The 24510-nt window shown below is 49.1% G+C and overlaps 1 protein-coding gene across 2 annotated transcripts in view; it reads right to left on the bottom strand.

The window, feature by feature from the left end:
* Positions 1-4600: 4600 nt before the first annotated feature.
* Positions 4601-24510, bottom strand: part of LOC147084048 (uncharacterized) — a 78545-nt gene continuing 58635 nt past the window's right edge. Inside the window, exons 1-2 of one of the 2 annotated variants that reach the window (XM_085979928.1) lie at positions 12524-12643; positions 4601-5647 (exon numbers count right to left, since the gene is read on the bottom strand). In XM_085979928.1, the coding sequence (XP_085836054.1) occupies positions 4786-5283 (498 nt within the window). In that variant the 5' untranslated portion in view covers positions 5284-5647; positions 12524-12643 and the 3' untranslated portion in view covers positions 4601-4785. Of the gene's footprint in view, positions 5648-12523; positions 12644-24510 lie in introns of those variants that run through there. The other variant, XM_085979929.1, reaches the window with a different exon arrangement.

The raw sequence follows: 24510 nt of genomic DNA, 5'->3' as shown, positions 1-24510 counted from the left end.
TGCACAAGCTGCCTTGTGGCCGCCTTCCTTCCAGCCCACGTGATCTGCTCACCTGAGCAAAGCCCAGCTCCCAGGCGGAGGCGGGGAGTGCACTGATTGGCCCTTTATCACCCCGCCCACCCCGGCAGCCACCAATCGGAGAGTGAGCAGGTGCAGTGGGCGGGGCTGATCGTTGATTGACAGTTTGAGCTCCCGCTCGCGGCGCTTTGAATATCGTCCCAATAATGGAGGGCGGTTGGAGGCGGGACTTGGCCCAAGTGGATTGGCTGCTGGCCTTTGATTGACATTTAACGGGACCAATCCCCGAGGCCGCGGGCTGTCCTGCTCAGTGGCGCCACCTGGTGTGAGGGCGAGCGGCGGCTGGAGCTGCGGGTCCCGCAAACTGCGCCTGCGCACTGCTCCTGTTCCAGTGGGAGAAGGTGTTCAGCGGGCTGGGCTCCTGGAATTGGGAATGGTCCCACCCTCCAATAAACCCCAGCCTGAATTTGTAGGGGGGAAGATGGGGGCAACAGGCTGGATGGAGGTAATGGGAATCTGGATCAACCCAATTGTCAGCGAGCGAGGGGCGGCTTCCGCAGCCTTGGCCCCATCGTGCCCCACATCGCTTCCCCCGCGGCTGCTCAATGGGAACTGAGCCGGTGCCCAGTGTGAGGGCTGCTTGTGAGAGAAAGAATGAAAGAGGGAGAGAGTTTCTGGGCCCACCCCTTGAAACCTTCTCACCAAATCAAATCAAATCAAATCAACTTTTATTGTCACTGTTAGTGCACAAGTGCAGTACAACGAAATGTAGGCTTGCGGCTCCCGAGAGTGTACAATTTGGATTAGGACACTTAAACATTTCAACATACATTTGTACATATATATTAGCATAAATATGACCATAATAAAGTGCATTGGCAGATGTGCAGGCTTTAGAGTTTATTTGTGGAGTTCAGTAGGATGACAGCCCTGGGAAAAAAGCTGTTCCTAAATCTGGTCGTACGGGTGCGAATGCATCTATAGCGTCTTCCAGATGGTAGGAGGGCGAACAGACTGTGGCGGGTAGGGTCTTTGATGATGGACCGTGCCCTCCGTAGGCAGTGTTTCTGATATATATGTTCTATGGTCGGTAGCCGGGTGCCGGTAATGCGTTGGGCAGTTTTGACTACCCGCTGCAGGGCTTTCCGGTCATGGGAGCTACAGCTGCCGTACCATACCGTGATACAGTTTGTCAGGATGCTCTCTATAGTGCAGCGGTAGAAGTTAGAGAGGATCAGGGGTGACAGATTACATCCCTTCAGCCTCCTCAAGAAATATAGGCGCTGCTGGGCCTTCTTCACCAGAGAGGAGGTGTTGAGGGACCAGGAGAGGTCTTCCGTGATGTGGACTCCGAGGAACTTAAAGCTGGCCACCCTTTCCACCTCCGCCCCATTGATGTGGATGGGGGTGTGACTTCTGCCTTTGGACTTCCTGAAGTCCACGGACCCCGGTTCAGAACCTCTGATCGACAAGAGGCGCTGCAGTAACTCGCCAAGGCTTCTTGGGCAGCACCTCCCAAACCCGCCACCTCCACCACCTAGAGGGACGAGGGCAGCAGGCGCAGGGGAACACCATCACCTCCAAGCTCCCCTCCAAGTCACACACCATCCCGACATGGAAATATATCGCCGATCCTTCATTGTCGCTGGGTCAAAATCCTGGAATTCCTGCCTAACAGCACTGTGGGAGCACCTTCACCACACGGACTGCAGCGGTTCAAGAAGGCGTCTCACCACCACTTTCTCAAGGGCACCAATCCCAAAGTCACGGACACCAATCTCCTCCTATCTCATATAAACCAACCCCAGTCACTGACACCAATCTCCTCCTGTCTGATATAAACCAACCCCAGTCACTGACACCAATCTCCTCCAGTCTGATATAAACCAACCCCAGTCACCGACACCTATCTCCTCCTGTCTGATATAAACCAACCGCAGTCACCGACACCAATCTCCTCCTGTCTGATATAAACTAACGCCACAGTCACTGACACCAATCTCCTCCAGTCTGATATAATCCAACCCCAGTCACCGACACCTATCTCCTCCTGTCTGATGTAAACCAACCCCAGTCACTGACACCAATCTCCTCCTGTCTGATATAAACCAACCCCAGTCACCGACACCAATCTCCTCCTGTCTGATATAAACCAACCCCAGTCACTGACACCAATCTCCTCCTGTCTGATATAAACCAACCCCAGTCACTGACACCAATCTCCTCCTGTCTGATATAAACCAACCCCAGTCACTGACACCAATCTCCTCCTGTCTGATATAAACCAACCCCACAGTCACGGACACCAATCTCCTCCTGTCTGATATAAACCAATCCCAAAGTCACGGACACCAATCTCCTCCTATCTGATATAAACCAACCCCAGTCACTGACGCCAATCTCCTCCTGTCTGATATAAACCAACCCCAGTCACTGACACCAATCTCCTCCTGTCTGATATAAACCAACCCCACAGTCACGGACACCAATCTCCTCCTATCTGATATAAACCAACCCCAGTCACTGACACCAATCTCCTCCAGTCTGATATAAACCAACCCCAGTCACTGACACCAATCTCCTCCTGTCTGATATAAACCAACCCCACAGTCACTGACACCAATCTCCTCCTGTCTGATATAAACCAACCCCAGCCAATGACACCAATCTCCTCCTGTCTGATATAAACCAACCCCACAGTCACTGACACCAATCTCCTCCAGTCTGATATAAACCAACCCCAGTCAATGACACCAATCTCCTCCTGTCTGATATAAACCAACCCCAGTCACTGACACCAATCTCCTCCTGTCTGATATAAACCAACCCCACAGTCACTGACACCAATCTCCTCCTGTCTGATATAAACCAACCCCAGTCACTGACACCAATCTCCTCCTGTCTGATATAAACCAACCCCAGTCACTGACACCAATCTCCTCCTGTCTGATATAAACCAGCCCCACAGTCACTGACACCAATCTCCTCCTGTCTGATATAAACCAATCCCACAGTCACTGACACCAATCTCCTCCTGTCTGATATAAACCAACCCCAGTCACTGACACCAATCTCCTCCTGTCTGATATAAACCAACCCCAGTCACTGCCACCAATCTCCTCCTGTCTGATATAAACCAGCCCCACAGTCACTGACACCAATCTCCTCCTGTCTGATATAAACCAACCCGTCACTGACACCAATTTCCTCCTGTCTGATATAAACCCCCCCCACAGTCACGGACACCAATCTCCTGCTGTCTGATATAAACCAACCCCACAGTCATTGACACCAATCTCTTCCTGTCTGATATAAACCAACCCCACAGTCACTGACACCAATCTCCTCCTGTCTGATATAAACCCCCCCCAGTCACTGACACCAATCTCCTCCTGTCTGATATAAACCCCCCACAGTCACTGACACCAATCTCCTCCTGTCTGATATAAACCAATCCCAGTCACTGACACCAATCTCCTCCTGTCTGATATAAACCAATCCCACAGTCACTGACACCAATCTCCTCCTGTCTGATATAAACCAGCCCCACAGTCACTGACACCAATCTCCTCCTGTCTGATATAAACCAACCCCAGTCACTGACACCAATCTCCTCCTGTCTGATATAAACCCCCCTACAGTCAGTGACACCAATTTCCTCCTGTCTGATATAAACCCCCCCCACAGTCACTGACACCAATCTCCTCCTGTCTGATATAAACCAGCCCCACAGTCACTGACACCAATCTCCTCCTGTCTGAAATAAACCAACCCCAGTCACTGACACCAATCTCCTCCTGTCTGATATAAACCAGCCCCACAGTCACTGACACCAATCTCCTCCTGTCTGATATAAACCAGCCCCACAGTCACTGACACCAATCTCCTCCTGTCTGATATAAACCAGCCCCAGTCACTGACACCAATCTCCTCCTGTCTGATATAAACCAGCCCCAGTCACCGACACCAATCTCCTCCTGTCTGATATAAACCAGCCCCAGTCACTGACACCAATCTCCTCCTGTCTGATATAAACCAGCCCCAGTCACTGACACCAATCTCCTGTCTGATATAAACCAGCCCGTCACTGACACCAATCTCCTCCTGTTTGATATAAACCAACCCCACAGTCACTAACACCAATCTCCTCCTGTCTGATATAAACCAGCCCCACAGTCACTGACACCAATCTCCTCCTGTCTGATATAAACCAATCCCACAGTCACTGACACCAATCTCCTCCTGTCTGATATAAACCCCCCACAGTCACTGACACCAATCTCCTCCTGTCTGATATAAACCAACCCCACAGACCCAGAAAGATTAAACTCAGCCCGTTATTTGGATTGGACTTGAGGGGATTGCTGTGCCAGGCGGGAGGGGCAACGTTTGGGGATTCGCCACCAATTCCCATTCCCCTTCTTTCTGGTGGATAATGGAGGTGCCACTGTGTGTAATGTACAAGTCAGTAAGAATTGTCAGCAAGGATTAATCAGCACTTTCTACCTGGAGATGTTAATCAGCGGAATCTTCCAGACAGTGAATTGTAGATTTTGTACCAAAGATCAATTTAGGATTGAAGTAAAAGTTAATAAATTTATTACAAACAAATTTCTGATGAGAGTCCCTGAATTAAGGGGAATGATCACAGACTGTGGTTCTTAAAGGGACACTGCAGCCCCAACAAGTCAATCAGCTATACATCCAGAATATTAAACTCCAGACAGTTATATGGTTATTAACATCAGCAGAAACAATCCCCAACTGTCAGAATGAACATGGTTCAGTCCCGGATGTGATTAACAGCAGCAATAACAGCAGAATCCAACCCCTGCAGTCACTTGTGAACTCGTGGTGTTTCAACATGTTGGATGAATGAGTGAATGCCTTCCCACACATGGAGCAGGTGAACGGCTTCTCCCCAGTGTGAACTCGCTGGTGTTTCAGAAGGTTGGATGACTGAGTGAATCCCTTCCCACACACGGAGCAGGTGAACGATCTCTCGCCAGTGTGAACTCGCTGGTGTGTCAGAAGGTCGGATGACTGAGTGAATCCCCCCTGACACACGGAGCAGGTGAACGACCTCTCGCCAGTGTGAACTCGCTGGTGTCTGAGAAGGTTGCATCTCTGAGTGAATCCCCCCTGACACACGGAGCAGGTGAACGGCCTCTCCTTGGTGTGACTGCGTCGATGTTTTTCCAGATCTGACGGGTAATTGAATCCTTTCCCACAGTCCCCACATTTACAGTCCTCATGTTTCTCCATGGTGCGGGTGTCCTTGTGTCTCTCCAGGTTGGACAATCAGTTGAAGCCTCGCCCACACACAGAACACGTGTACGGTTTCTCCCCGCTGTGAATGGTGTGATGTTTTTTGAGGCTGTGTAACTGGTTAAAGCTCTTTCCACAGTCAGTGCACTGGAACACTCTCACTCGGGTGTATGTGTCTCGGTGCTTTTCCAGTCACACTGATGTTTGAAATCTTTTCCCACAGACAGAACAGACAAACATTTCTCCTTCCACATTCAAAGGCTGATGATATTCAGGTCCTGATGAATGGAGTGACTCTGTCAGATGTTGAGGTGATGTTTGGTTTGAGTTTCCCATCTGCAAATCCTGCCCTTCCAACACCCTATTAAAGGAGTTTACAAAGTCATCACTGTAAGTACAGGATAGAAATCCAGAACAGACAATTCTAGTAAAACATTCTCATTAAATGGCGGAGCAGGCTCGAGGGGCCGAATGGCCTACTCCTGCTCCTATCTTCTATGTTTCCTCTCTTGTTCCCTCAAAGCTGTAATTCCCCATTCCACACACTCTCCCTCCTCCCTGTGCTGAAATCCAAACCCATCGCACCATCTCCAACTTTTCTTTCCTCCACTCCCAGTTTTCCCCCTCCCTCTGCTCTGGTTGGGTTCAGTTCTACACCCGCTGTGTGCAGAGTGAGAATAAAATCAATGAGTCAATGAATGTCTCTCCTGGTCATGGGGACCCTGAAGCCCCGCTCACTCTTTGTTCCTGTACCAAGATGGCCAGGCATGCGCCGTGCTGGTGGAACTGGCCTGTCTTTCCTCCACCAAAATGGCCGCGCATGCGCTATGCTGCAGGTGGAAATGGTCTCTCTTTCCTCCACCAAGATGGCGGCGCCTAACCCGGGCCTGTCACCGAGAAAAAGCCTCACAGCTGCCGTCTGGTGGAACATAGACCGGGCCGCGGGATCTCATTCAGGCCTGAGGCCATTCTCCAACTTTATAAACCCTGCGGCGTGGCCTACCCGCAGTTTATTCATCTCCCGCTCCCGCCGACCAGCAGCTCCGCCCGGCGACCGCGCGGGGCTTTCTTTGTAAAGTCGGTGAGACACGTGACCCGGGCCCAGGGCCTGAGTGACGGGAGCTTCCGACCAATAGGGAGCGAGCAGGGCGGGGCTGGAGGAGCGAGCCGGCGGCGGGTCCTCCAACCAATCGGGGAGCCTGAGGGGCGGGACTTGCGCCGGCTGATTGTCTGATCCGCAGGGCAGCGAGTTTCTCCAGTCCCTTGTTCAGGGCCTGGGGCCAGGGGAGGCTGTGGGCCTTTATTCCCCTCAGTGGACACAAGGCTCTTTGGCTCACAACCCATGGGCTCAGATTGCAATACAGACTTTTTAAATACATGAATAAAAGCAGATAAACCTCGTGCTTCTGTGGCACAAACATTTTCATATTTGGGAGCAAAAGTACAAGTTTTTTTCCCTCTGGGGAATTTGTTATTAGTTTCAGGAAACAACAACCACTTGTATTTATAAAGCACCTTTAATGCAGCGAAATGTCCCAAGGCTCTTCACAGGAGCGTTAGAAAAGGTCAAAGAGGTAGGTTTTAAGGAGCATCTTAAAGGAGGAGAGAGAGGTAGAGAGATGGCGAGGTTTAGGGAAGGAATTCCAGAGCTTAGGGCCCAGGCAACTGAAGGCACATAGAAACATAGAAGATAGGAGCAGGAGTACGCAGGAATTTCAGCAGCAGCAGCGGGGCTATAAAAGGCTCCAGAGACCAGGTAGGCCTCAGAGCGTCGGCGGGAATCTCAGCGGCGGCAGCGGGGCTATAAAAGACTCCAGAGACCAGGTAGGCCTCAGAGCGTCGGCGGGAATCTCAGCGGCGACAGCGGGGCTATAAAAGGCTCCAAGAGACCAGGTAGGCCTCACAGCATCGGCGGGAATTTCAGCGGCAGCAGCGGGGCTATAAAAGGCTCCAGAGACCAGGTAGGCCTCACAGCGTCAGTGGGATTCTCAGCAGCGGCAGCGGGGCTATAAAAGGCTCCAGAGACCAAGTAGGTCTCACAGCGTCGGCGGGAATTTCAGCGGCGGCAGCGGGGCTATAAAAGGCCCCAGAGACCAGGTAGGTCTCACAGCGTCGGCGGGAATCTCAGCGGCAGCAGCGGGGCTATAAAAGGCCCCAAGAGACCAGGTAGGTCTCACAGCGTCGGCGGGAATCTCAGCGGCAGCAGCGGGGCTATAAAAGGCCCCAAGAGACCAGGTAAGGCCTCAGAGCGTCGGCGGGAATCTCAGCAGCAGCAGCGGGGCTATAAAAGGTCCCAGAGACCAGGTAGGTTTACTAATCTCCAATCTCACAGAGAGGGAGAGAAGTAAAAAGTAATCGAAGTGTGACGTCACCAGAAAGCAGGTAAGTGATTGGTTGGTGAGTATTTCTCTCTTTTTAAACTTTAACTCTGTGGTTTATAGTTTCTAAGCTCTCTGTGGTGTAGCGGGGACTGTTTGTAAAACCAGGGCCCTTAAATATCCCATTTAACTGCAGTGTAATTGGTGGGATTGATTTGATTTAATTTAATTGCAATTAACTAAAGGGTAAGTCATGGCAGGACAGCCCGGTGCCGTGGTATGCTCCTCCTGCGATATGTGGGAACTCAGGGACACTTCCTGTGTCCCTGACAACCATGTGTGCAGGAAGTGTATCCAGCTGCAGCTACTGGCAGACCGCATTGCGGCGCTGGAGTGGCGATTGGATGCACACTGGACCATTCGCAATGCTGAGGACGTCGTGACTAGCATGTTTGATCAGTTGGTCACACCGCAAGTAAAGGTTGGACAGGCAGAAAGGGACTGGGTGACCAACAGACAGAGTACTAGGCACAGGCAGGTAGTGCAGGGGTTCCCTGTGGACATCCCCCTCTCAAACAGATACACCACATTGAGTACTGTTGGGGGGGATGGCTTATCAGAGGAAGGCAGCAGCAGCCAACTTCCTGGCACCAGGGGTGGCTCTGCTGCACAGCACGGGAGGAAAAAGGGTAGAGCTATAGTAATAGGGGATTCAATTGTAAGGGGAATCGATAGGCGTTTCTGCGGCCACAAACGAGACTCCAGGGTGGTGTGTTGCCTCCCTGGTGCAAGGGTCAAGGATGTCTCCGAGCGGCTGCAGAACATCTTGGAAGGGGAAGGTGAACAGCCAGTTGTCGTGGTGCATATAGGCACCAACGATATAGGTAAAAAGCGGGATGAGGTCCTAAAAGCGAAATATAGGGAGTTAGGAGATAAATTTAAAAACAGGACCTCAAAAGTAGTAATCTCAGGATTGCTACCAGTGCCACGTGCTAGTCAGAGTAGAAATAGAAGGATACTTCAGATGAATACGTGGCTAGAGGAATGGTGCCAGGGGGAGGGATTCAAGTTCCTGGGAGATTGGAACCGGTTCTGGGGGAGGTGGGACCAGTTCAAACCGGATGGTTTGCACCTGGGCAGGGCTGGAACCGATGTCCTAGAGGGAGTGTTTGCTGGTGCTGTGGGGGAGGGTTTAAACTAAAATGGCAGGGGGTTGGGAACCTGAGCAGGGAGACAGAGGAAAGGGAAACAAGGATAAAAGCAAAAGATAGGAAGGAGAAAAACAAAAGTGGCAGTCAGATAAATCAACGGTTGAAGTCAAACATGGCCACAGTAAATAATAATTCTAATAGGTCTAAGAGCATTAAAAAAACAAGCCTGAAGGCTTTGTGTCTTAATGCGAGGAACATTTGTAATAAGATGCATGAATTGGCTGCGCAAATAGAGGTAAAGGAATATGATTTGGTTTGGATTATGGAAATGTGGCTCAAGGATGGCCAAGACTGGGAACTCAACATCCAGGGGTATTCGATATTCAGGAAAGACAGGCAAAAAGGAAAGGGAGGTGGGGTAGCATTACTGGTTAAAGAAGGGATTAACACAATTGTAATGAAGGATATTAGCTTTGATGATGTGGAATCTGTATGGGTAGAATTGAGAAATACTATGGGGAAAAAAACGTTAGTGGGAGTGGTATATCGACCTCCAAACAATAAGGCGGAGGTTGGGGATGGCATTAAAAGGGAAATTAAAGAAGCGTGCAATAAGGGCACAGCAGTCATCATGGGTGACTTTAATCTACATATAGATTGGGCCAACCAAATTAGTAACAATACTATGGAGGAGGAATTCCTGGAGTGTTTACGGGATGGTTTCCTGGACCAATATGTCGAGGAACCAACTAGAGATCAGGCCATCTTAGACTGGGTATTATGTAATGAGAAATATTGTTGTACGAGGCCCCTTGGGTTGGAGCGATCATAATATGATCGAATTCTTCATTAAGATGGAGAATTAAGGCACATGGGATTGGGGGCAAGGTATTGACTTGGATAGAGAACTGGTTGGCAGACAGAAAGCAAAGAATTGGAATAAACGGGTCGTTTTCTGAGTGCCAGGCAGTGACTAGTGGGGTGCCGCAAGGATCGGTCCTAGGACCCCAGCTGTTCACAATATATATTAATGATCTGGACGAGGGAATTGGATGTAATATCTCCAAATTTGCAGACGACACAAAGCTGGGTGGGAGGGTATGCTGTGAGGAGGATGTCGTGAAACTCCAGTACGATTTGGACAGGTTGGGTAATTGGGCAGAAACATGGCAAATGCACTATAATGTGGATAAATGTGAGGTTATCCACTTTGGTGGCAAAAACAGGAAGGCAGATTATTATTTAAATGGCAATAGATTGGGAGAAGGGGAAGTGCAAAGAGACCTGGGTGTTCTTGTGCACCAGTCGCTGAAGGTAAGCATGCAGGTGCAGCAGGCGATTAAGAAGACAAATGGTATGTTGGCCTTCGTAGCAAGAGGGTTCGAGTACAGGAACAAGGATGTCTTGCTACAGTTCTACAGGGCCTTGGTGAGACCGTACCTTGAGTATTGTGTGCAGTTTTGGTCGCCTTACCTGAGGAAGGATGTTCTTGCCATGGAAGGAGTGCAGCGAAGATTCACCAGGCTGATACCTGGGATAGCAGGAATGACGTATGAGGAGAGATTGTGTCGATTGGGCTTATACTCACTGGAATTTAGAAGATTGAGAGGGGATCTCATCGAAACCTATAAAATTCTGTCAGGCCTGGACAGACTAGATGCAGGAAGGAGGTTTCTGATGGCCGGGGAGTCCAGAACCCATAGTCATAGTCTAAGGATAAGGGGTAAGCCATTTAGGACTGAAATGAGGAGGAATTTCTTCACCCAGAGAGTGGTGAACCTGTGGAATTCTCTGCCACAGAGGGCGGTGGAGGCCAATTCATTAAATATATTCAAGAAAGAGTTGGATATATTTCTTGAGGCTAAAGGGATCAAGGGATATGGGGAGAAGGCAGGGACAGGGTACTGAATTTGGATGATCAGCCATGATCTCATTGAATGGCGGAGCAGGCTCGAGGGGCCGAATGGCCTACTCCTGCTCCTATCTTCTATGCTAACTAAATCAGGAGGTACAGGCACTAAATAAAGAAGTAAGGAACCAACAACAGATTAAAGATCTAGAAAGGCAGAATGCTAGACTTAAACCAGACGAGTTGCCCAGAATAGGTCAACAAGTAATGACGCAAGTTATCGGAAGAAAGGGAATGGGGCCCGTTGGATGGGGCCATGTACTGTATTAATGACAAGTGATACGTGTGATTGTCTACAGGAACCGATGGGTATGCGTTGGAAGCAATGGACCCAGGTGAAACCATTTAACACTAAAGACCCCCATTCTACCCTCTCCTCTAGGGGAAAGAGCTCGGAAGACGACCAGACCTCTGTTTAAATTACAGATAAACATGGATCCAATCGACCCTTTATATCAGAGGGTCTGTCTCGGGGAGAAGAAGCTCTCCCGGTTTACCCTTACACCTGAGAACTCATTTTTAATGTGGAAGCAAGTCATCCTCGGTTCCGAGGGACTGCCTAAGAAGAAGATATAATTGGAGTAAGACTTCTTTACTCCTGTACTCAAATCCTCTTGTAATGAAGGCCAGCATACCATTTGCCTTCTTAACTGCCTTTCACGACCAACGGATGTCCCAAAGCGCTTTACAGCCAATTAATTACTTTTGAAGTGTAGTCACTGTTGTAATGTGGGAAACGCGGCAGCCAATTTGCGCAGAGCAAGCTCCCACAAACAGCAATGTGATAATGACCAGATAATGTTTTTTCGTCATGTTGATTGAGGGATAAATATTGGGCTCAAAACACCGGGGATAACTTCTTCGAAATAGCACCACGGGATCTTTTACATCCACCTGAGGGGGCAGACGGGGGCCTCGGTTTAACATCTCATCCGTAGGATGGCACCTCTGACACTGCGGCGCTCCCTCAGTACTGCCCCTCCGAAAGTGCGGCGCTCCCTCACTACTGCCCCTCCGACAGTGCGGCGCTCCCTCAGCACTGCACTGGAGTGTCAGCCTCGCTTTATGTGCTCAACTCCCTGGAGCGGAATTTGAACCCACAACCTACTGACTCTGCTATCCACTGAGCCACAGCTGACTCCAGTCTTTTACACAGTTTCATCATAACTTCCTAGCTTTTGCACTCTACCCCTCTCCTAAAGCAGGGGAGTTATGATGAATTGTTAAACAGTTTTTTTTTGCAGAGTGACCAAGGCTGTGTGTAGGAAACAATTGTGCATTTGAAAGCAGCTTGTATTGTGAAGCTTGTGCCCCTTTGCCAGGCCCGCTGCCTGCGGCCCCTCTCCCAGATTCCAGCCCCAGCTCTGTGCTGACTGAGCTGCTCTCACCTGGGGACAGCGCGTCACAATCGGCCCCAGCGCACCTGAGCTGGAGAGGAGGCCCCGCCCCCTTGCCGCGCCGCCATTGCTTGGAGGACCCGGGCCCGCCCTCTTCCTATTGGTCAGAGCTCCCGTCAGTCACAGGCCCGGGCTGGCCTCCATCCCTGAATGGCCTCTTCCTGTGATGACGTCACAATCGGGCCCCAGCCTACCAGCGCCGGGGGAAGGAAGGTCCCGCCCCCTAGCCGCGCCGCCATTGGTTGGAGGACCAGGCCGCCCAGTTCAGTTCTCCCACCGCAGTCCTCTTCCTATTGGTCAGCGCTCCCGTCAGTCATAATCACATTGCTCCGGTTCACTCCGCCACCCCGCGAGGCTCAATTCGCTCCGTTCGGCGTCCGCGGAGGTCCCGCCCGCCCGACTCTCAGTTTTGGTTTTTCTCATATTTTACTTTATAATCTTGCTCTCCATTCCCCCCCTCACCTTGATTTAAATCGATTCCCCAACACTTTACTTTACCCCGGCCGCTGATTCCGCCTCTTCCTCGGGCCCATCTTCCGTCTGCTCCTCGGAGGCCCCGCGCAGGCGCACTGGCAGCCTCGTGTTGCGGTGAGGCCCGAATAAGCATGCGAGGCCCCGCCTCTCCACATTTAAAGGAACACCCACCCCCTCCACATTTAAAGGGACACCCACCCCCTCCACATTTTTAAAAAATTCATTGATGGGATGTGGGCGTCACTGGCTGGCTAGGCCTGCACTTAGTGCCCATCCCTAATTGCCCTTGAGAAGATGGTGGTGAGCCGCCTTCTTGAATCGCTGCAGTCCATATGGTGTAGGTACACCCACAATGCTGTTAGGAAGGGAGTTCCAGGATTTTGGCCCAGCGACAGTGAAGGAACGGTGATACAGGTCCAAGTCAGGATGGTGTGTGGCTTGGAGGGGAACTTGTAGGTGGTGATGTTCCCATGCGTCTGCTGCCCTGTCCTTCGAAGTGGTAGAGGTCGCGGGTTTGGAAGGTACTGTGGAAGGAGCTTTGGCGAGTTGCTGCAGTGCATCTTGTAGATGGTACACACTGCAGCCACAGTGCGCCGGTGGTGGAGGGAGTGAATGTTGAAGGTGGATGGAGTGCCAATCAAGCGGGCTGCTTTATCCTGAATGGTGTCGAGCTTCTTGAGTGTTGTTGGAGCTGCACTCATCCAGGCAAGTGGAGAGTATTCCATCACACTCCTGACTTGTGCCTTGTAGATGGTGGAAAGGCTTTGGGGAGTCAGGAGGCGAGACACTCGCCGCAGAATTCCCAGCCTCTGGCCTGCTCTTGTAGCCACAGTATTTATATGGCTGATCCAGTTCAGTTTCTGATCAATGGTAACCCCCAGGATGTTGATAGTGGGGGATTCAGCAATGGTAATGCCATTGAATGTCAAGGGGAGATGGTTAGAGTCTCGCTTGTTGGAGATGGTCATTGCCTGGCACTTGTGTGGTGCGAATGTTACTTGCCACTTGTCAGCCCAAGTCTGAATGTTGTCCAGGTCTTGCTGCATATGGACACGGACTGCGTCAGTATCTGACGAGTCTCGAATGGTGCTGAACAGTGTGCAATCATCAGCGAACATCCCCACTTCTGACCTTATGATGGAGGGAAGGTCATTGATGAAACAGCTGAAGATGGTTGAGCCTAGGACACTGCCCTGAGGAACTCCTGCAGTGATGTCATGTGATTGAGATGAATGACCTCCAACAACCACAGCCAACTTCCTTTGTGCTAGGTATGATTCCAACCAATGGAGAGTTTTCCCCTGGATTCCCATTGACTTCAGTTTTGCTAGGGCTCCTTGATGCCACACTCGATCAAATGCTGCCTTGATGTCAAGGGCAGTCACTCTCACCTCATCTCTTGAGTTCAGCTCTTTTGTCCATGTTTGGACCAAGGCTGTAATGAGGTCAGGAGCTGGGTGGCCCTGGCGGAACCCAAACTGGGCGTCAGTTAGCAGGTTATTGCTGAGTAAGTGCCGCTTGATAGCACTGTCGATGACACCTTCCATCACTTTGCTGATGATTGAGAGTAGACTGATAGGACGGTAATTGGCCGGGTCGGATTTGTCCTGCTTTTTGTAGACAGGACATACTTGGGCAATTTTCCACATTGCTGGGTAGATGCCAGTGTTGTAGCTGTACTGGAACAGCTTGGCTAGGGGCGCAGCTAGTTCTGGAGCACAAGTCTTCAGTACTATTGCCGGAATGTTGCAGTATCCAGTGTCTTCAGCCATTTCTTGACATCACGTGGAGTGAATTGAATGGGCTGAAGACTGGCATCTGTGATGCTGGGGACCTCAGGAGGAGGCTGAGATGGATCATCCACTCGGCACTTCTGGCTGAAGATAGTTGCAAATGCTTCAGCCTTGTCTTTTGCACTCACGTGCTGGGCTCCACCATCATTGAGGATGGGGATATTTTTGGAGCCTCCTCCTCCTGTTAACTGTTTAATTGTCCACCACCACTCACGACTGGATGTGGCAGGACTGCAGAGCTTTGATTTGATCCGATGGTTGTGAGATCGCTTAGCTCTGTCTGTCTATGTTGCTTCCGTTGTTTGGCATGCAAGTAGTCCTGTGTTGTAGCCTCACCAGGTTGACACCTCATTTTTCGGTATGCCTGGTGCTGTTCCCGGCATGCTCTCCTGCACTCTTCGTTAAACCAAGGTTGATCTCCCGGCTTGATGGTAATGGTAGAGTGAGGGATATGCCGGGCCATGAGGTTACAGATTGTGGTTGAATACAATTCTGCTGCTGCTGATGGCCCACAGCGCCTCATGGATGCCCAGTTTTGAGTTGCCAGATCTGTTCGAAATCTGTCCCATTTAGCACAGTGGTAGTGCCACACAACACGGTGGAGGGTATCCTCAACATAAAGATGGGACTTCGTCTCCACAAGGACTGTGCGGTGGTCACTTCCACCAATGCTGTCATGGACAGATACATCTGCAACAGGGAGATTGGTGAGGACAAGACCAAGTAGGTTTTTCCCTCTTGTTGGCTCCCTCACCATCTGTCGCAGACCCAGTCTGGCAGCTATGTCCTTTAGGACTCGGCCAGTTGTGGTGCTACCGAGCCACTCTTGGTGATGGACATTGAAGTCCCCCACCCAGAGGGCATTTTGTGCCCTTGCTACTCTCAGTGCTTCTTCCAATTGGTGTTCAACATGAAGGAGTACTGATTCATCAGCTGAGGGTGGGTGGTAGGTGGTAATTAGCAGGAGGTTTCCTTGCCCATGTTTGACTTGATGCCATGAGACCTCATGGGGTCCTGAGTCAATGTTGAGGACTCCCAGGGCTACTCCCTCCCGACTGTATACCACGGTGCCACCACCTCTGGTGATGTCTGGGACATTGGTTGTAAGGTATGATTTGGTAATTATGACTATGTCAGGCTGTTGCTTGACTAGTTTGTGGGACATCTTTCCCAATTTTGGCACAAGCCCCCAGATGTTGGTAAGAAGGACTTTGCAGGGTCGACAGGGCTGGGTTTGCCGTTGTCATTGTCATTTCCGGTGCCGAGGTCGTCCGTCCGGTTTTATTCTTATTGTTTTTCGTAGCGGTTGTTTACAACTGAGTGGCTTGCTAGGCCATTTCAGAGGGCATTAAGAGTCAACCACATTGCTGTGGGTCTGGAGTCACATGTAGGCCAGACCAGGTAAGGATGGCAGATTTCCTTTCCTAAAGGACATTAGTGAACCAGATGGGTTTTTGCAACAATCGACAATGGTATCATGGTCGCCATTACGAAGACTAACATTTAATTCCAGAATTAAATTGAATTGAATTTAAATTCCACCAGCTGCCGCGGTGAGATTTGAACCCATATTCTCAGAGCATTTGACTGAGCCTCTGGCTTACTGGTCTAGTGACATAACCACTACGCCACCGCCTCCTTAATGGGACAAGTTAAGAAACAAAAGATGACGCTAAATGAAGTGTAAATGGAAATGGCAGCTGCCATGTGTGAGAGAGAAAAAAAAACAAAGAGATCGGCACCGAGGTTATGGTCTGAAATTGTTGAACTCGATGTTGAGTCCAGAAAGCTGTAAAGTGCCTAATCGAAAGATGAGGTGCTGCTCCTCGAGCTTACGTTGAGCTTCATTGGAACAGTGTAAGAGGCCGAGGACAGAGAGGTCAGAGTGGGAGCAGAGCGGAGAATTAGTGACAGGCGACCGGAAGCTCGGGGTCACCTTTACCGACTGAACGGAGGTGATCTGCAAAGCGGTCGCCCAATCTGCGGTTGGTCTCCCCAATGTAGAGGAGAATTAAAGTGACAGACTAACCAAATTGAAATTTTTTGATGCAGTAACAGAGAGGATTGATGAAGGGAATGCAGTGGATGTTGTCTACATGGATTTTCGGACGGTGTTTGACAAAGTACCACATAGAAGGCTGGGTAACAAAATTGAGGCTCATGGAATAGGTGGGTCAGTGGCAGCTTGGATAAGGAATTGGCTTAAGGACAGAAAACAGCGAGTTGTGGTAAATGGCTGTTTTTCAAACTGGAGGATTGTAGACAGTGGTGTTCCCCAAGGGTCAGTGCTGGGGCCACTTTTTTTTTTGATATATATAAATGACCTGGATATTGGAATACAGAGTAGAATTTCGAAATATGCCGATGACACCAAACTTGGGGGTGTGGCAAACAGTGAGGATGGTACCAGTCGACTGCAACAGGACATAGAAAGGCTAATAGAATGGGCAGACAAGTGGCAGATGGAATTTAATACAGAGAAGTGTGAGGTGATGCATTTTGGCAGAAGGAACAGGGAGAGGCAATATACACTTAATGGCACAGTTTTAAAGAGTGTGCAGGGACAGAGGGACCTGGGAGTTAATGTGCGTAGGTCCCTGAAGGTGGCGGGACATATTGAGAGAGTGGTTAACAAAGCATATGGGATCTTGGGCTTCATAAATAGAGGTATTGAATACAAAAGTAGAGAAGTTATGCTGAACCTTTATAAAGCGCTGGTTAGGCCACAACTGGAGTATTGCAGACACTTCTGGTCACCACACTTTAGGAAGGATGTGAAGGCCCTTGAGAGGGTGCAGAGGAGATTTACCAGAATGGTTCCGGGGATGGGGGATCTTAGCTACAAGGAGAGGTTGGAGAAGCTGGATTTGTTTTCATTAGAGCAAAGAAGGTTGAGGGATGATTTGATAGAGGTGTACAAGATTATGACGGGTTTGGATAGGCTAGACGGGGAAAGGCTGTGCCCACTAGTTGATGGTACAAGGACTAGGGGACACAGATTTAAGGTTTTGGGCAAGAGATACAGGGGGGGACGTGAGGAAAATCTTTTTTACGCAGCGAGTGGTGATGACCTGGAACTCGGTGCCGACGGAAGTGGTGGAAGCAGAGACACTCAATGTTTTCAAGGGGAGACTGGATAGGCACTTGAGGGAAATAAACTTGCAGGGCTACGGGGATAGAGCGGGGGAGTGGGACTGACTGGATTGCTCTACAGAGAGCCGGCACAGACTCGATGGGCCGAATGGCCTCCTACTGTGCCGTTATGACTCTATGAGGCCGTATAATGAGTGGAGAATACAGTTTACTAAATTGCAAGAAGTACAAGTAAATCACTGTTTCACCTGGAAGGAGTGTTTGGGGCCCTGAACAGTGGGAAGGGAGGAGGTAAAAGGGCAGGTGTTGCATCTCCTGCGCTTGCACAGGAAGGTGCCGGGCGAAGGGGAAGGGGTGTTGGGGGTGATAGAGGAGTGGACCAGGGTGTCGCGGAGGGAGCGGTCCCTTCGGAATGCTGAAAGGGGAGGTGAGGGGAAGATGTGTTTGGTGGTGGGATCAAGCTGGAGGTGGCGGAAATGGCGGAGGATGATCCGTTGAATGTGGAGGCTGGTGGGGTGAAAGGTGAGCACAAGGGGAACCCTATCGTGGTTCTGGGAGGGAGGGGAAGGGGTGAGAGCAGAAGTGAGGGAAATAGAACGGACTAAACTACATCTACTGGTTCCTCTTCATCCAACCTGCTCGTTACATCCTCAAAGAACTCTAGTAAATTTGTCAAACACGATTCTCCTTTCATAAAACCATGTTGACTCTGCTTGATTGTATTATGATTTTCTAAATGTCCTGCTACTACTTCCTGAATCATGGATTCCAGCATCTTCCCAATGACAGATGTTAGGCTAACTGGCCTATAGTTTCCTGTTATCTGTCTCCCTCCTTTCTTGAATATGGGCGTTACATTTGCAGTTTTCCAATCTGCTGGAACCTTTCCAGGGTCTAGGGAATTTTGGAAGATTACAACCAATGTATCCACTATCTCTGCAGCCACTTCTTTTAAGACCCCAGGATGCAGGCCATCAGGTCCAGGGGACTTGTCAGCCTGTAGTCCCATTAGTTTGCCCAGTACTTTTTCTCTAGTGATAGTGAATGTTTTAAGTTCCTCCCTTTTGCCCCTTGATTTTCCACTATTATTGGGATGCTTTTATTATCTTCTCCCGTGAAGACAGATACAAAATATTTGTTCAAAGTCTCTGCCATTTCTTTGTTTCCCATTATTAATTCCCCAGTTTCATCCTCTAAGGGACCAACGTTTACTTTAGCTACTCTCTTCCTTTTTATATACTTGTAGAAGCTCTTACTGTCTGTTTTTATATTTCTTGCTAGTTTAATCAATCAATTTTCTCCTTCTATTATTCTCCCTCCATTATTTTTTTAGTCATCCTTTGCAAGTCTCTAAAAAATTTCCCAATCTTCTGGCCTACCACTAATCTTCACAACATTGTATGCCTTTTCATTCAAATTGATACCCTCCTTAACTTCCTCAGTTCATCATCCTCAGAGTCTTTCTCACTGGAATATATCTTTGCTGAGAGTTATGAAATATCTCCTTAAAAGTCTGCCACTGCTTATCTACCATCTTAACTTTTAAGCTATTTTCCCAGTCCACTTTAGCCAACTCTGTCTTCATACCCTTGTAATATCCTTTAAGTTTAAGACACTAGTTTCAGGCCCAAGTTTCTGACCCTCAACTTGAATTTGAAATTCTATCATGTAATGAGCAGGTTCCCCAGAGGATCCTTTACTATGAAATCATTCACTAATCCTGTCTCATTACACATTACCAAATCTAAAATAGCCTGTTCCCTGGTGGGTTCCACAACATATTGTTCCAAGAATCTGTCCTGAATACACTCCATGAACTCGTCCTTAAGGCTACCTTTGCCAATTTGATTTGAAGATTAAAATCACCCACAATTATTGCAGGGCCTTTCTTACAAGCCCCCATTATTTCTTGATTTATACTCTGTCCCACAGTGTAGCTACTGTTAGGGGGCCTATAGACCACTCCCACCAGTGACTTCTTTCCCTTATTATTTCTTATCTCCACCCAAACTGATTCTACATCTTGATCTTCCGAGCCAAGATCATTTCTCACCACTGTACTGATCTCATCCTTTATTAACAGAGCTACCCCACCTCCTTTTCCTTTCTGCCTATCCTTCCGAAATGTCAAATACTCCTGAATATTCAGTTCCCAGCCTTGGTCACCTTGTAACCACGTCTCTGTAATGGCGATCAGATCATAACCATTTATTTCTATTTGTGCCGTCAACTCATCTATCTTGTTACGAATGCTGCGTGCATTCAGATAAAGAGCCTTTAATTTTGTCTTTTTACCATTTTTCCTACTCTGACCTTATTTGCAGGTACACTCTTATGCTTGTACACTCTGTCCCTTCCTGTCACACTCTGGTTATCATTACCCCTATCGCTACCCTGCACTATTGCCTTGTCCTTTCTCTTTAACTTTCTAGGTTTTCCCTCACCTGAACCCCCCCCCACCCACTATTTAGTTTAAAGCCCTATCTACAGCCCTAGATATTCGATTCGCCAGGACACTGGTCCCCGCACACTTCAAGTGAAGCCCGTCCCAACGGAACAGCTCCCTCTTTCCCCAGTACTGGTGCCAGTGCCCCATGAATTGAAACCCATTTCTCCCACACCAATCCGTGAGCCACGCATTCAAATCTTTGATCTTATTGACCCTATGCCAATTTGCTCGTGGCTCATGTAGTAATCCAGAGATGACTTTGTGGTTCTGCTTTTTAATTTAGCCCCTAGCTGCTCATACTCCCTCAGTAGAACCTCTTTCTTAGTCCTACCTATGTCCTTGGTACCTGTGTGGACCACGACAACTGGATCCTTCCCCTCCCACTCCAAGTTCCTCTCCAGCCTAGAGATGTCCTTAACCCTGGCACCGGGCAGGCAACATAGCCTTCGGGACTCACGCTCTCGGCTACAGAGAACAGTATCTATCCCCCTAACTATACTGTCCCCTACCACTACTACATTCCTTTTTATTCCCCCAACTTGAATGACCCCTGTACCACGGTGTTGTGGTCAGTTTGCTCATCCTCCCTGCAGTCCCTGCTCTCGCCCACCCAGGCTGCAAGAACCTCGTACCTGTTGGACAAGTGCAAGGGCGGAGGCTCCTCCAATGCTAACTTCTGAATCCCCATTCCTGCCTCACTCGTAGTCACAGCCTCCTGTCCCTGACCACGGACCAAATCTGAAGGATTTAACCTAAGGGGTGTGACTGCCTCCTGGAACAAAGTGTCCAGGTAACTTTCTCCCTCCCTGATGTATCGCAGTGTCCGAAGCTCGGACTCCAGCTCATCAACGCTGAGCCGAAGTTCCTCGAGCTGCAGACACTTCTGGTCGCCACACTTTAGGAAGGATGTGAAGGCCCTTGAGAGGGTGCAGAGGAGATTTACCAGAATGGTTCCAGGGATGGGGATCTTAGCTACAAGGACGGCTTGGAGAAGCTGGATTTGTTTTCATTAGAGCAAAGGAGGTTGAGGGGTGATTTGACAGGTGTACAGGATTATGATGGGTTTGGATAGGCTAGACGGGGAGAGTCTGTTCCCACTAGTTGATGGTACAAGGACTAGGGGACACAGAGTTAAGGTTTTGGGCAAGAGATACAGGGGGGATGTGAAGAAAAACTTTTTTACGCAGCCAGTGGTGAGGACCTGGAACTCGCTGCCGACGGAAGTGGTGGAAGCGGAGACACTGAATGTTTTCAAGGGGAGACTGGATAGGCACTTGAGGGAAATAAACTTGCAGGGCTACGGGGATAAGAGAGGAAATAGCAGAGGCTCTGACCATCATTTTCCAATCCTCTCTGGTTACAGGGTTGGTGCCGGAGGACTGCTAACGTGGTAATATTGATTAAAAAGGGAGAAAGGGATAGACGGAGTAATTACAGGCCAGTCAGCCTAACCTCAGTGGTGGGAAAATTATTGGAATTATAAGAAACAGGATAAATCTTCATTTAGATTAATCAGGGACAGACAGCATGGATTTGTTCAGGGAAGGTCGTGTCTGGTTAACTTGATTGCATTTTTTGAGGAGGTAAGGAGGAGGATCGATGAGGGTAGTGCATTTGATGTAGTCTATATGGATTTTAGCAAGGCTTTTGATAAGGTCCCACATGGCAGACTGGTCACGACAGTAAAAGCCCGTGGGATCCAAGGCAAAGTGACAAGTTGGATCCAAAATTGGCTCAGAGGCAGGAAACAAAGGGTAAAGGTCGAAGGGTGTTTGTGACTGGAAGGCTGTTTCCAGTGGGGTTCCACAGGGCTCAGTACTGGGTCCTTTGCTTTTTGTGGTATAAATCAATGATTTGGACTTGAATATAGGAAGTATGATTAAGAAGTTTGCAGATGATGCAAAAGTTGGCCGTGTGGTTGATAATGAAGAAGAAAGCTGCAGACTGCAGGAAGATATCAATGGACTGGTCAGGTGGGCAGAACAGTGGCAAATGGAATTCAATCTGGAGAAGTGTGAGGTGATGCATTTGGGGAGGGCTAACAAGGCAAGAGAATAGACTATAAATGGTAGGACACTGAGAAGTGCAGAGGATCAGAGGGACCTTGGAGTGCATGTCCACAGATCCCTGAAGGTAGCAGGACAGGTAGATAAGGAGATTAAGAAGGCACATGGGATACTTGCCTTTATTAGCCGAGGCATAGAATATAAGAGCAGGGAGGTTATGCTTGAACTGTATAAAACACTAGTTAGGCCACAGCTAGAACACTGCGTGCAGTTCTGGTCACCACATTACAGGAAGGATGTGATTGCACTAGAGGGGGTGCAGAGGAGATTTATGAGGATGTTGCCTGGTCTGGGGAATTTTAGCTATGAGGAAAGATTGGATAGGCTGCGGTTGTTTTCTTTGGAACAGAGGAGGCTGAGGGGAGACCTAATTGAGGTGTTGATGCGCTATCAATTACTCATAAAAGACTGAGAGTTAGAAGAGTAACCAAAGGCTTTTATTAACAACAGAATGGAGGTCTGCCTCGAGTGGTCGACCGGTCCAGGATACCAAGGGCTGGGGAGCAGTCACCTTTATACTAGGACCTGTGGGAGGAGTCAGCCGAGGCATGTCCAGGCATGTACACAGTGGAATACAAACAGGACAAACAGGAATACAAACAGTGGTTTACCACAGGTGTATAAAATTATGTGGGGCCTAGATAGAGTGGACAGGAAGGACCTATTTCCCTTAGCAGAAGGGTCAATAACCAGGGGGCACAGATTTAAAGTAATTGGTCAGAAGTTTAGAGGGGATTTGAGGAGAAATGTTTTCACCCAGAGGGTGGTGGGGGTCTGGAACTCACTGCCTGAAAGGGTGGTAGAGGCAGAGACCCTCATCACATTAAAAAGCACTTGGATATGCACTTGAAGTGCCGTAACCTACAAGGCTACGGACCAAGTGCTGGAAAGTGGGGTTAGGGTGGATAGCTCTTTGTCGGCCGGCACGGACAAGATGGGCCGAATGGCCTCCTTCTGTGCTGTAAATTTCTTTGATTCTATGATTCATTGATCATCCCATTCCCAAGCTGACTCTGTGTTAACACCTGAGACGAGCCGTCCCACGTAGAGTGACTCCCTCAACCTGTTCTCCCGGTTACAGAACCAGTTTGTCTCTCAGGAATGCGGAAGTCTCTGTTGTCTGTCCACCAACTCACTCGTGACCTCACATGTTGCAACAAGTCTGCTGCCTGAGCAGTTTGCAGTGTTATTAGCGCTGTAGGTCTCTTAGCAACCACCTCCCTTATCGAGGCAAACGGCTCATCTCATTCCAAACTTCAGCATTCTCTGTCTTTTAGCTTCAATCTGTCTGTGTCCACCCAGTGACAACACTGAGCCCCTCCCTCCAACCACTGACACTCGCCCTCTTGCTGAGAAAGAAAGACTTGCATTTATATAGCGCCTTTCACAACCTCAGGATGTCCCAGAGCGCTTTACAGCCAATGAAGAACTTCTGAAGTGTAGTCACTGTTGTAATGTAGGAAACGCAGCAGCCAATTGGCGCACAGCAAGCTCCCACAAACAGACAATGTGACAATGACCAGATAATCTATTTCAGTGATGTTGATTGAGGGATAAATATTGGCCCCAGGACACCGGGGAGAACTCCCCTGCTCTTCTTCAATGTAGTGCCATGGGATCTTTTACATCCACCTGAAAGAGCAGACGGGGGCCTCGGTTTAACATCTCATCCGAAAGACGGCACCTCTGACAGCGCAGCACTCTCTCAGTACTGGAGTGTCAGCCTAGATTTTTATGCTCAAGTCTCTGGACTGGGACTTGAACCCACGACCTTCTGACTCAGAGGTGAGAGTGCTGCCCACTGAGCTAAAGTGCCTGGAGCTAAGCCAGCTGGGATACTTGACATAGGATTACATCGGAAATACGGCACAGAAACAGGCCATTCGGCCCAACCAGTCCATGCCGGTGTTTATGCTCCACTCGAGCCTCCTCCCGTCTTTCCTCATCTAAATCTATCAGCATAACCCTCGATTCCCTTCTCCCTCATATGCTTGTCTAGCCTCCCCTTAAATGCATCGATACTATTCGCTTCAACCACTCCCTGTGGCAGCGAGTTCCACATTCTCACCACTCTCTGGGTAAAGAAGTTTCTTCTGAATTCCCTATTGGATTTCTTGGTGACTATCTTATATTGATGGCCTCTAGTTATGCTCTTCCCCACAAGTGGAAACATTCTCTCTGTATCCACTCTATCAACATTTTTCATAATTTTGAAGACCTCTATTAGGTCACCCCACAGCCTTCTGTTTTCAAGAGAAAAGAGACCCAGCCAGTTCATCCTTTCCTGATATGTATACCCTCGCATTTCTGGTATCATCCTTGTAAATCTTCTCTGCACCCTCTCCAGTGCCTCTATATCCTTTTTATAATATGGTGACCAGAACTGTACGCAGTACTCCAAGTGTGGTCCAAGCAAGGTTCGATACAGGTTTAGCATAACTTCACTACTTTTCAATTCTATCCCTCTAGAAATAAACCCTAGTGCTTGGTTTGCTTTTTTTATGGCCTTGCTAACCTGTGTCGCAACTTTTAGTGATTTGTGTATTTGTACTCCGAGATCCCTTTGCTCCTCTA

This window comes from Somniosus microcephalus, unplaced genomic scaffold (assembly GCF_052327205.1).
Source record: "Somniosus microcephalus isolate GS21.2 unplaced genomic scaffold, FLI_Smic_1.0 scaffold4, whole genome shotgun sequence".
Taxonomy (NCBI): domain Eukaryota; kingdom Metazoa; phylum Chordata; class Chondrichthyes; order Squaliformes; family Somniosidae; genus Somniosus; species Somniosus microcephalus.
This window is presented reverse-complemented; position numbering and strand designations above follow the sequence as displayed.